At 37.4% G+C, this 12,098-nt stretch overlaps 2 protein-coding genes across 4 annotated transcripts; one reads left to right on the forward strand and one right to left on the reverse strand.

The window, feature by feature from the left end:
- The first annotated feature begins 750 nt into the window (after window positions 1–750).
- CPN20 (chaperonin 20) lies at window positions 751–2,592 on the forward strand. The gene is made up of 6 exons (XM_012221702.4): window positions 751–922; window positions 1,008–1,198; window positions 1,449–1,628; window positions 1,724–1,879; window positions 2,125–2,202; window positions 2,294–2,592. The coding sequence occupies exons 2-6, from the start codon at window positions 1,016–1,018 to the stop codon at window positions 2,465–2,467; spliced, it is 771 nt and encodes a 256-aa protein (XP_012077092.1). The 5' UTR covers window positions 751–922; window positions 1,008–1,015; the 3' UTR covers window positions 2,468–2,592.
- A 764-nt stretch (window positions 2,593–3,356) lies between these two features.
- On the reverse strand, window positions 3,357–11,315 carry LOC105638003 (auxin response factor 19). 3 transcript variants are annotated; one of them, XM_012221704.4, is made up of 13 exons: window positions 10,521–11,315; window positions 9,558–9,670; window positions 9,378–9,473; window positions 8,968–9,015; window positions 8,696–8,851; window positions 8,523–8,607; window positions 8,057–8,147; window positions 7,813–7,977; window positions 7,518–7,713; window positions 7,006–7,144; window positions 4,751–6,639; window positions 4,128–4,318; window positions 3,357–4,042 (listed from the first exon to the last, which is right to left on the reverse strand). In XM_012221704.4, the coding sequence occupies exons 1-13, from the start codon at window positions 10,561–10,563 to the stop codon at window positions 3,862–3,864; spliced, it is 3,393 nt and encodes a 1,130-aa protein (XP_012077094.1). In that variant the 5' UTR covers window positions 10,564–11,315; the 3' UTR covers window positions 3,357–3,861. The 3 variants fall into 3 exon arrangements, with proteins under 3 accessions (XP_012077094.1, XP_012077093.1, XP_020536533.1); XM_012221703.4 differs by having other exon boundaries at window positions 8,959–9,015; window positions 10,521–11,312; XM_020680874.3 differs by lacking the exons at window positions 9,378–9,473; window positions 9,558–9,670; window positions 10,521–11,315 and having other exon boundaries at window positions 8,955–9,003.
- Window positions 11,316–12,098: the final 783 nt, after the last annotated feature.

Below are 12,098 nucleotides of genomic sequence, written 5' to 3' on the forward strand. Positions count from 1 at the left end.
ATATATATATATATATATATATATATATATATTCTTAAAAAAAAGTAATTTACATATCAAAAAATGCAGTGTTAGATTATTAATTATTAAAAAAATTCATTTTATTGTGACTGTTTTTGTTTTAAAATGATAGCTATTATTAATATTTGTATTTTCTTATTACATTAATTTTATAATTCACAAGCTGGCGCGATTAGCAAGGCACCGTCTAGTGTGCAAACTAAATTCTTATTTCAAATGAAACGTCATATAAAATTAAACTGGGGTGGGGCGGCCCAACGATGCGCCGGACTTTGCAGTGTCAGGTGGAGGAATGATGTTTTTTTGACCAAACGACGCGTATTGAGAAAAAAAAGAAAAAAACGGCTGCTTCTTGCATTTGCGTCATGGATGAGCTCCAAAGAGAGTGTGTGTGACTGACTTTGATTAGAAGTCAAACTCGAATGTCGAAAGGTACAACGGACAAGCTTCTAGTATTTGGTCCCACTCCATTAACCGTGAAAAGCGGAGAGACAGATCATACAATTTCACTTCACCTATCATGGATCTCATGCCTTGTATATTCACTCCTTTTAGCCATAAGTGGAGATTTCAAAAGTTGATAGAAGGCCCACTGTGGTCAAGAACACTCATTAAGGTCCAATTAAGGGCCCATTTTGTTCATTGGACATGTTTGTTGCCACCGTAAAAGGCCCAAAATACTCTAGTTTCCATGTCTAGAACTCTCTGATGGCGTATTTCCCACTGGCCAGTAGCGCTCTCACTTACTCAACAAAATTCTAGAAGTCTCTCTTATCATCTGATAAAACCCATTTTTAAACCGAAATCTCTGCTTCTAGGGTTTTATCTTCTAGGCTCCTCCATTTCAGCTCAACTCTACTCTTTTCTTCCTTCTTCAATCCCATAATACCATAATTAAAAGGTAATACTTAAACATTATCTGGTTGTTTTTTGAGTTAACTCAGGGCTTTCATTAATTGTAATCTGTCTTTGTTTGCTCGAATTAGGTCTAGAAATGGCTACAGCTCAGCTCACAGCATCATCAATTTCAGTTACGGCTAGGAACTTGGCGTCCTTTGAAGGGCTAAGACCTTCGACAGTCAAGTTTGCGTCTTTTGGGAACTTGAAGGCAGCAGGTTTGTCCCAGCGGTCTTTTCGGGGTTTGGTTGTCAAAGCTGCTACTGTGGTTGCTCCCAAGGTAACCTCTGACTAATTGAGTAGCTCTGAGTCTTTTTATAAATGATATTTCTCAGAATTTGATTTGACATTTTCTTTTTATGTTTCCGGATATTACTGGACTGTCTTGTTTGAATTGGGAACGTCACTTTAATCTTATTGGTCATATGTTTATTCAGAGATTCACCCACAATTTGGATAAGATTCCGTTGTCAATTTCAATGTTTTTGCTATTTTCTTTTCTCTTACATATTGGGCTTGAATTTATGTAGTACACTTCGATTAAGCCTTTGGGTGATAGAGTGCTGGTGAAGATCAAGGTTGCAGAGGAGAAGACTGAAGGTGGGATTTTACTCCCAACAACTGCACAGTCAAAGCCTCAAGGAGGAGAAGTTGTTGCTGTTGGAGAGGGAAAGACAATTGGGAAGACCAAACTGGACATCTCTGTCAAGGTCATCTTTTATTTACTTGGATGTTTTCCCAACTCTTTGCTCTCCGTTATATATTGTTACTGCATTACTGACTTCATGCGCGCTTCTGTTTGTAGACTGGCGCCCAGGTCATCTATTCCAAGTATGCTGGGACTGAGGTGGAGTTCAATGGTTCACCACACCTTATCTTGAAGGAGGATGATATTGTTGGTGTACTTGAGACAGATGATATCAAGGATCTCAAGCCTTGCAATGACCGAGTTTTCATAAAGGTTTGTTGCACTTCCGATGTGTACTTGGTTTGGGAATTATCAGATTTTCATTTTTCAGAGCTTTTGATTGTTGTTATAAAAAGATGTTGGTATTCATAGATCTGTCCATCTTCTGATGTGTGTATGGTGTTCAGAACCTCATTGGATAATTGTATTATTATTCGTTCTCTAGTAACAAAGGTGAAGGGGTTAAAAGTATATAATTGCCCCTTTTTTGTTTTTTTCTTTTTGGGATTTGATTGCAGGTTGCTGAGGCTGAGGAGAAAACGGCTGGAGGCTTGTTGCTGACAGAGGCAAGCAAAGAGAAACCTTCAATTGGCACAGTAAGATGAGGCATCTCTTGCGCTTCTTTCCTAATGCACCATTACAAAAATTGATCTTTTGTCGTTATGTTATCTGCACTTGGTAAAACAGGTAATAGCAGTTGGGCCTGGACCTCTTGATGAGGAAGGCAACAGGAAACCTCTATCAATCACCCCAGGAAACACGGTTTTGTACTCCAAGTACGCAGGGAATGACTTCAAGGGAAGTGATGGTACCAACTACATTGCACTGAGAGCTTCTGATGTGATGGCAGTGCTCTCTTAGTTGTCTGTTCTTGATGTTTTTTGCTTTTATCACTGAATTTTGTGGTTGAGTTGCCTCAAGGCTTATGGATTATAAATCTAGCATTCTAGTATAAATTGATCGCTGGTTTACTGTTCTGCGGTGAATTATAGCGCTTTTTTTTTTTTTTTTTTTTTTTTTTTTTTTCTCTGGGTGTCTGGCTCATGCTCGCATTTACTCTTTCATAAAAGTCAAGATGTGTTTGGTTAAAATGATCCAGGAGTGATCTCTCTTTTGAGATTGAAAGGAAAAATGAACTCTGTAGCTTTTTTTATTTAATAATTTATGTTCGGGTGCATTTGAAGCCTTAAATGGGACTTCAAGGGGATGGCTATGGTAAGATTTGAGCATGGACTTGCTTATCTTACTTGTTTTCCTACCATCACCCATTTGATGTGGAGTCGCGTGGTTGTAATCCCTAGTCTATGGACTTCACAGCTTAACGTCACGGAATGTTTATTTGTCCGTCACATTCGAGATTATAGAAATGTATAATGAAGAATTTATGGCACAATAACTACGTTTGTTCAGTGAATAAAGAGTACTGGTTAGAAGGTATTTTATGTGCCAACAGAGGAGGTTTAACATGATCAAATAACTTACTCTTCTGGTGTAATGATTTGAATCGAGCTAAAGCTTAAAGCTCTCAATGGTCAGAGAGGGTTATGGCTGGTGTAACAGCAGATATAAAAAAATGTTTTAAACTTAAAAAAACAAAAAAAAAAAAAAGAGGCGTTGTTCACAAACGGTCGAATGTTTATTTTCTTGAACATTTTCATAATGCAAAAGCTCCAATGAATTCGCAATTCATAACTCACATCCCTTTCAAGAATTTTAGATCTACAAAAGGAAGAAAAAACAGAAGAGAGAATTCTGTTAACAGTACAAACTGAATCTGTAATTGAGACAGTTACCGTCAAAGCATTTACAAGTGTTTGTCAGAGCTTCAAATTAGGTAAAGATCATATTATACATCTATTCTTTGTCTTTCCTTTCCGTTGTACTTCCAAAATTCTATTTCCCTCCTACGTTACCAGTTTCCTTCCATTTAATATTGGAAAGCCAGAATTTGCAAAGTAGATTCTAACATTATGGAAAATGGTAACACCACAGCTGCACCTATGAATGTAGCACCTGATGCCACTATTTTACAAAGAGCTCAAACTCCAGCAGCACCGATGATTTAGAGATCACACATGATTGATGCCATCTCTGAGCAACAACTTTTTCTCCAGTACTAGTGTTCCTCAAGGAAGGGTCAGCTGTTTTCACCTGAGTTGATAGGTGCCATGCGGTTGTTGCTGTGCAGCCAAAAGGTTTGTAGAAGACCATAGTGGGAATTGTGGCACTAGCTCATACTTTCAATTTCGGACTCTTTATCTATTAAATGAGGCAGCTGAGTTATCATCATAGTGTCCTCTCCATGCATTTCCGCTGTCAGTCCCACTGCATGCTTGATTTGGAACTGGCATACTACCAAGATCACCATCTAAACTCATTTGTTGCACTTCGGCAGATGACAAGATCTTTATGCTCTGAACACAGCTAACAAATTCCCTGCCAACAATTAGAAAAGAGAGTTGAATATAAATGGATGAGAATCTATACACAAACTACTTTGCAAGTTTGGTTCTTGACTTACTCCCAAGGGTCATCGCCAACAAGTAGTATGTCGTTTTCGTGATCCACATAAACTAACTTCCAGTCAGAACTTTGTGGATCTTCTAGTTGCCCTTCAATTCCAAACATGCGAGCTAGGTCATGCCTAAGTTCATCATACCCTTTATACCGGGTGACATCAATAGACCTGCCCACTGAGCCACGCTTTTGAACCTGCAAATTTTGAATCAGTTAAAAATTTCATAATAACCATCACTGTATGCAGAAAACAAAATTGTTAAAGAAGAGATTATGGTATATGTTAAGTGCTCAAAGCTGCTTTGTTGGTTAATTTAGTTGAGAATAACTTGCATCAAAGCTGTCTTCACCATAGAGGGGGTGTTGATTGACAGCTAACAACTAATCGCATGCAGGAACTACTAATCTAAAATTCAAAAAGAAGTAATCAAACATTGAGCATTTCTATCCAACCCTACTTCCAAAGCATCTTATACTCTACACGTAGTAATAATAATAAAAACTAAAACCAGAAAGAGAAAATTCACTCTTCGTTAGGCATGAAAATGTCCTCTTATCTCATCTACCTTGATTATAGAGTTAAATAATTTCAGAGACACAGAGAGAGAAAGAGTATGTGCAGCAAACCTTTGTATATGTTCGCATGCGTTGAGTCTGATTGGCCCACAATCCACCATTCAAAACCCCAGAGTCATTGATTGCAACATCATTTGAACATCCAGGCTTGAAGGGCATGATTGGCACCCCAAATGACTGAGAGCTTATTGCAGCAGTGGACAATTCTGTCTCAATATCTCTTGGAGTCCCACCATAATTAGCTAGCAAGTTTTGAAGATCTTTTTGAGAGTCATATCCCCTTGTCAACAAAGTATCAGGCGCCAAGCTCTCAATATTAGTTGCAAAAGGCAGACTGTTCCGAGGATGTGATTGGACATCACCATCCAAACCAAAGGTGGGGAGTGAGAAATTTTGCTGGATGTTTCCAGCATCGAGACAATATGATGTCCCAGACGAGGAGGCTTCCAATTGATCTGTTATTGTACCTTTGTATTTTAGTTGGTCTGATGCTTTTGAACCAGGAAACTCATGCTTAACCCGAATATCAGACTTGTTATTGAGCTCTTGAACAAGATTTGTTGCAGGCTCAATCACTGAATCCCCCATCAATATAGCAGGTGCTTGTTGGTTTCTGTTCAGGAAATTTGATGGTGCAATCTGGCAATTATTAGTGGATGGTGAGGTTGAACAAGATGGAGCATCTCCATCTGTAAGAGTGGAATGAGCTCTAATTGTTGGAGATTTCTGAAGGGCATGGTGCTGGCTGACAGGAAAAGATTGTGATTGCATGAGTGCTGCCGTTGAGAAGCTGTTGCTACCGAGTGGTTGCTGCTGGCTCTGTGAAATAGTTGACTGCTGGAACTGCAGGTTTTGTTGATGGGTCTGCTGTTGTATCAATTGAGGTTGCAAAGGTGAGCTTGAAGGGGAAAGCAACTGCTGCTGCTGCTGCTGCTGCTGTTGTTGCTGAAGTTTCTGCAGCAACTGCAAGTGAAGCTGTTGATCTGAGAGGCCAGGCTGCGACAGTTGTTGCGCTTGTGGCTGTGACTGTGATTGTGGCTGTGCCCTCTGTGACAGATTTTGTTGCAACAACTGCAGGGGAGACTGTTGCAGCTGTGTCTGCTGCTGGTGTCTCTGTAAGAGGTTAGATTGCTGCTCCATTTGTTGCTGGAACTGGGGGTCTTGTGGCAAAGAGGTCAGTGGATATGAGTTCTTATTAGCAGATGGAATGTTCTGGGATTGGTTATTACTTGCCAGTAGCTGCTGCTGCTGCAGCTGAGAGTATACAATTGGTTGCTGCAAATTTTGATTTGGAATTTGGTTAGAGGTAACCACACCATTATTTACTGGTGGTGATTGGAATATCTGCTGCTGCTGCTGCAGTTGCAATTGTGGAGGCTGTTGTCGTATTTGTTGAGACTGTGGCTGAGGCTGAGGCTGAGGCTGCGGCTGCGGCTGCGGCTGCGGCTGCGGCTGCTGTTGTTGGTTCAGTTGTTGCTGTGTTGGTTGTGGTTGCTGCCTCTGTTGTTGCTGCTGGGGGTGAGGTTGCTGCTGTTGCTGTTGAGGATTTGATGGTTGTTGCTGGTTGACATTACTCTGCAGTAATTGCTGCAGTTGCTGCTGCTGAGTCCATGCCATTGATGTCTGTGGCAACTGGCTGACTTGGTTTTGTGGGTTCGCTTTGTTAAACTGGAGGCTTGGTACCGAAAGGCCAGGTGCTTGAAAATTCAATATCTTCGACGGATCATCAGAGCCAAGGCTATTGTGCAAGGCATTGGAAGGAAGCATTGGTGGGAAGAATCCTGCTTGAGCAGCTGGAAACTGATTATTTTGTTGCATGCTCATCCACTGAACTAAACTCAAACCAGGAAAAATTGAGCTTGGGGAATCTTTCATGCCAAAATCATCTCCAAGCCAGGGCATGGCCCTTTTAAAAGCATTCTCAATGTCAGACTCATCATCTGCAAAGCACTACTAGGGATAAGTTATAATAGACCAACGAAAGGATATGATGCAAACAGATTATACAGAATTAGCAACAGTTAAAAAGGAAAATAATAGATATAGTGGAAAGAAACTATGCACACAACACTATTTGACATCCATCAATTGCATGAGATGTTACTTGGGAAGTGACATGTGAGGTCTTTCTGGTTTTACCTGTGTCCAACATTTCATTCCTAAAACAAATTCCATTTCAACTTAAGCAAAACTTCTCGAGTTTTAATCAAGACACCACATAAATTTGTAAAGGTAAGTTCCAGCATATTTACGACTGAACATAATATGTACATTATAGAATAGGATAATAAATGAATATGATATACCTGGCATCCCTGGCTGTCTAGGGAACTTGGGTCTGAAAAATGGAGGTGGACAAATGTAGAAAGGAGTTACAACGGGTTCAATTTCCCAAATTGAAACTCGGCTTGGCCGTTCACCAGCAGTTGACTCGTCCCATCCAACCTATCAAGAAAAGTGATTGGCTTAGGCTAAAATATAAGCCACTCAATGGAACTTGCGGTAAAAAAATATATTATTTGCACCTAGAAAAGATCAAACAATGAAACCCAAAAAGAAACATAAAGGAACAAGATAACAGACTGTGCAGAGATTTGAATTCTGGATCTGGCAGAGATAAAATAGAGAAATACAAATGATCTAAACGTGATCCATAATGGAACCAAGGGACTAGTTAAAATTGAAGAGAGATCAAATGTGAAACCTTCAAAGAAACAACAATCCTATATATCATTTATGCATGGATAGATGCTATTGTCTTTTTAAGCAAAAAAGAATATCATAAACCGAGTTTAAAACTTTAAGCAGGTAACAATACCTGAAGATTGCGCCATTGTGAATTTTTCCACCTCACTGGATCCAAATCACTGATGCCAGTGATTGTGCCCATGTACCTACGAACTCCTGACTCCTCCGTCTCAAACATCATTCTGAATCTCATGCCCAGTGAAACTTGTGTATACATTGCCTTGTTATACTTGGAGAAGGGAATCACAAACTCAGCAGGGCTTGCCCTATTTAAATCAATTAAATTTATCAGCCATGACCTTCATGAAGTCCTATCTAGCAGTGACGAGATAATTATGACAAATAAAATACATTCACATCGTTACCTTGGATTGTAAAATACAGCAAATGGACTGTTATTTGCAGCAGCATGGGCTGCAGCAGCAAGAATTCCAATATGCATACTGTCGCTGGATATGACTGACGAAGAGAGTGCTGGCTGTTGCCTATTAGCACGCCTAATGCCCAAGAGGAGCTGTGACTTTTCATCTCTACATCAAATCAGATTACTTCAGCTAAATACAACAACATTTCCAGCTGAAATTTTTTCTTATCAAATTCATCTTGTACCTTATAAATAAAACAGAATCACCGGCAAAAAGTCTTTTTGTGCTGACAAACACACTCCAACCTGTAGTCAGCAGATGTCGTTTTGGTTGGCCTGTGATCAAGGAAGTCACAGTTCAATGCACTGTTCTGCTTTCCAAAAGTAATTAAAAACATAAAAATACATAAACCTTCATTTCATTTTGGTCAAAGACAGATAAAAAAAAAATATAAATCTCTTCATAATAAAATTAAGCAGATTAAAATTTTGTTATACTTTTGGAGAAATGCAAGCAAAAATGTTAACCTTTCAAAGAAACTTAGATATAAAAAATCTCCAATGAAAACCTTGCTGTAGGAAGAAACCAGAATTGATGATTATACTCATAAACCATACTTTAAAACTCGGGAAATTTCATGCCTTCATCCATATACATTATTTAAATATGATTAGGGCATATGAGCAGATATGAGTTGAAGGGGTCAATACCGCGATAAATATGTCTAAATGTCCATGTATTATCATGTAAATCCCTGGCTACCAGCTCCTGGGCAGGTGGTTGCATTGAAAAATCCTATCAAATAGGATGTAAATACACAATGTATAATACACATTTATAGAACTTCAAAATTGGAAATAGAACTTGAAGTTATTGTACGCACTAGTGGTGGGAAAATCTTCTCAGCTGCTCGGCGAGGTACGGAGAATCCACCATGTGTACTTGTGTCACTAGCTGTGAGAGTTTTGCAAAAGAATTCGGCAGGTTGCCTGCTTTGCTTGAGGCCCATATCAGATGCCAGTAATGCTTCCTTGTCATACTGCAGGTTACATATTTTAAGCAATCTTCAATATATTTGTATGTGCAAATAAAAAGAAATAGTCAAGTTATTAATTCATTAACATCAAAACTGAATAGCTGACCTACTTTGCTTACAGGTTGAAGGGTCATCTGAGCATAGACCTCATCAGTTTCTGCATCAGCCTGATTAAATACATACATAAACAGTAAACATTCAACTTTGGAATAGCATAATAGCTTTTCGCACTTTATTTCACTTTGTTCCTGTGCAACCGTTCAAAAATTATTATGGCAGCATACTGCCCTTGACTAGCATTCAGATTGTAATACATCAAACCCACCCTCAAGTAAATTAACTAAAAAAAACAGATAGGCATGCAAAAGAGAGCCCCCGTTTACTGCTTTCCAATTATATAACAGACGAAATCACCAGCCAGGATGTGTTCATATATAATATATACCAGATCTATTTAAAGGCAACATTTTTCATAAAAAAACATTCAATTAATATAAATTAGCTGTTCCAAGCAAGAAGGCTTTCATACATGCAATGTGACATTATGAAGCATACAAATCAACTTGGAAGGAAGGTTGGGATAGCTTGGTATAAAATCAGTCTCCTTTTGCATAGATGCTGCGACCTGAAATTCATAGCGTGTAGAAAATTGCATTAGAAACCACAATCCAGCATAGTAGCTCTCCTAGACTCAATGGATGGGACGTACTTGCTCACTGTGGCCTTGGGGGAAGTAAACTACAAGACTTCCAACTGGAGGCAGAGAGACCAGCGGCCCCGCACATGCATGCCATAGCTCTGAATTAATACTCTTCCTTTCTCCTGTTCTCGAACCAATCCAAAATATCATCAGTATGCTAAAGAAACCACAATTCATGAAATTGCTGAATAAAATTTTCCAGCGGATGTCCATCTCCATTTGCTTGTTTGTCATTTTCTCCCCCATGACTATAAGATATAGTCATTGAGGAACTTTTTTCCCTAGACTGACAACAACCTGCCTTTTAAATTTACCAATAACTTAGAAAGAGATTCATTGATTGGAATCTCAAGATTTAAAAAATTGAAAATTATAGTGGCAGTCAAAGAACCATGCTAAACAAGTTCATGAAAAGAGAGAATTTATTAGAAGCTTGAAAGGAGATGTTGAAGTTAGAAAATTCTTTTTAAGAGACAAAACAATCCAGTTATAAAATCTTAGTTTATTTGGAAAAAAAATTCTCGGTCTATGGACAAAACAGTGAACTTTGTCATCCTCAAATGCATACTATTATTGATCCCAATTTATGGATTATTCAGAACTTAGCTTCGTCGCTCCAAATTCTGTGAGATGCAAGTAAATTAACGAACAATTTCAACCCCGATCAAACACGCATGCAACATAGCTTCAGAAAAATCTGATTTCCAAAACAATTAGTGACTAATAAAAGAGAAAGAGAACACAATAAGAACCCATAACTGCCAATCCTATTTTCCACCTTCAATCAACTTGATTTAGCCCCACAAGCGAAAGAAAAGTAGAAAACAGTAAGAAATCGCCAGGGTCATCTCAAATCTTTAAATAAATCATGAAGCATTAGCTGAGGAATAAATCACCAATCAAAAGAGTAAAAAGAAGTGATGCGATATAATCAAAGAAAGGGGATTTAAAGCAAAGACAGCTGACACCAACCTTCTGCAGAATTTGACATAAAACCATTTGGAGGAGCCTTCATTTTGCAGAGTACTAATGGTAAAAACTGTTCCTTTAGGAAATCCAATCACTTGTTTTCTTTCACAAAGATATTAACCATACACTTCTCTACACCAAACTTCTGTTATTTTCACCATAACCCAGCTATAGTTCCGTCTCCAATAATTGCATAATCACTTCACTTACAAGAATCGACTTCAATGCTTTTACAAATACCAGAATCTCATTCAATTCAATAAATCAAACCCTAACTAACTTACTAACTAACTTGCACTGAAATTACTCACTAAACAAAGCAAACACATAGAAGATTTTCCTTTCCCAGCTATTTTCTCTTCTTCCAAAAATCCAGTGGATGAATCTTCTCCATGAAAAATCAAACTCAAAAGAACCCAAAAGAGAGAGAAAATCAGAATGTTAAGGGAAAGGAATCCAAATTCCCACTTTACAATTCACAAAAACAAAAAAATGGGAAATCTCCCATTTCACTTGGGGATCAAAAAAAGAAAAAGCCAGAAGGAAAACTGACTTATCGCCGAGAAATCAGAGAACGAAACAGAAGCAAAAGCAAAAGCAAAGGCAGCTTTTTATTTATGTGAACAAGCCGACATATAATAGACTGAGACAATCAGACCTCTCTGTCTCTCTCTCTGGATTAAAAAAAGATTTTAACTTCAAACAGAACAAACACAGAAAATGTAAGAAGCGTGATATTATTAGTTGATTAACTATGTACTTAGTGGGAGATTAATATTGTTTGCTTGTAATTAAATTCTTGCCAAATTCACCTCAGATTTCACCTAAATTCACTCTCATTTTACTTATTATATATGGATTTATCATTTGTTGGAAAAAAAAAGTTGCTTTTTATGGTAATTTAAAGGTAGGCTCAAGCCCCAACGTCGAAATATTCTTAAGCTTTTTGCTGACGTGGCTTAGCATTTTGATGCTTGACTGTGGAGTTTTGTTTATTTTATAATAATTTTATTTATTATTGTTTTCAAGGCTTTTCCTCCTTATTGGGCTTATTTCCAGGAATCTTGACCTACCCTACTCCCTCTCTTTTTTTTTTTTTTTTTTTTTTTTTTTTTTTCCTTTAAAAAATTATTCAATTATTTTTTCTTTCATTATGAAATAGATATTTTTATGCAATGAACTTCTCAAGTAATTAAAGGTAAGTTTGTTTGTTTAGAAAGAAAATAAAAGTATTAATTAGTAAATCTTAAAAAGAAATCATGATAAGCAATAATAATGATAAATTATTTAAATGAGAAAAATAAAATAAAAATTTCCCAAACCTATAGGTTGGTCTATTAAATTATTTATAATCGAGTCAAATGTTTAACATTTAAAAAAAGGTCAATTAAGTTTAACATTTTAACTTTGGAAGATCTAATTTAATTGTGAGAAAGAGGTAGTAAAGGAAAATGACGCTTTGATTCATCAAACTTTTTTCTTTTCTCGTGTGATAGAGATAGATAGATGAAAATATAATATAATTAATAAATCAGTAATTTAATAATGGAAAATAAATAATAATATATGAATCTTGACTAC

Source organism: Jatropha curcas, chromosome 8 (genome assembly GCF_041381405.1).
Source record: "Jatropha curcas cultivar XTBG-Jc1 chromosome 8, XTBG_Jcur_1.0, whole genome shotgun sequence".
Classification (NCBI taxonomy): Eukaryota; Viridiplantae; Streptophyta; class Magnoliopsida; order Malpighiales; family Euphorbiaceae; genus Jatropha; species Jatropha curcas.

Excerpts from the sequence above, each read along its gene's own strand:
- CPN20 (XM_012221702.4), top strand. The coding sequence starts at position 1,016 with ATGGCTACAGCTCAGCTCACAGCATCATCAATTTCAGTTACGGCTAGG. Across the intron at positions 1,199-1,448 it reads CTACTGTGGTTGCTCCCAAG|TACACTTCGATTAAGCCTTT; the intron begins GTAACCTCTGAC and ends GAATTTATGTAG. Across the intron at positions 2,203-2,293 it reads AGAAACCTTCAATTGGCACA|GTAATAGCAGTTGGGCCTGG; the intron begins GTAAGATGAGGC and ends TTGGTAAAACAG.
- LOC105638003 (XM_012221703.4), bottom strand. The coding sequence starts at position 10,563 with ATGAAGGCTCCTCCAAATGGTTTTATGTCAAATTCTGCAGAAG. Across the intron at positions 8,608-8,695 it reads AGAAGATTTTCCCACCACTA|GATTTTTCAATGCAACCACC; the intron begins GTGCGTACAATA and ends CCTATTTGATAG. Across the intron at positions 7,145-7,517 it reads CACAATGGCGCAATCTTCAG|GTTGGATGGGACGAGTCAAC; the intron begins GTATTGTTACCT and ends TTTTCTTGATAG.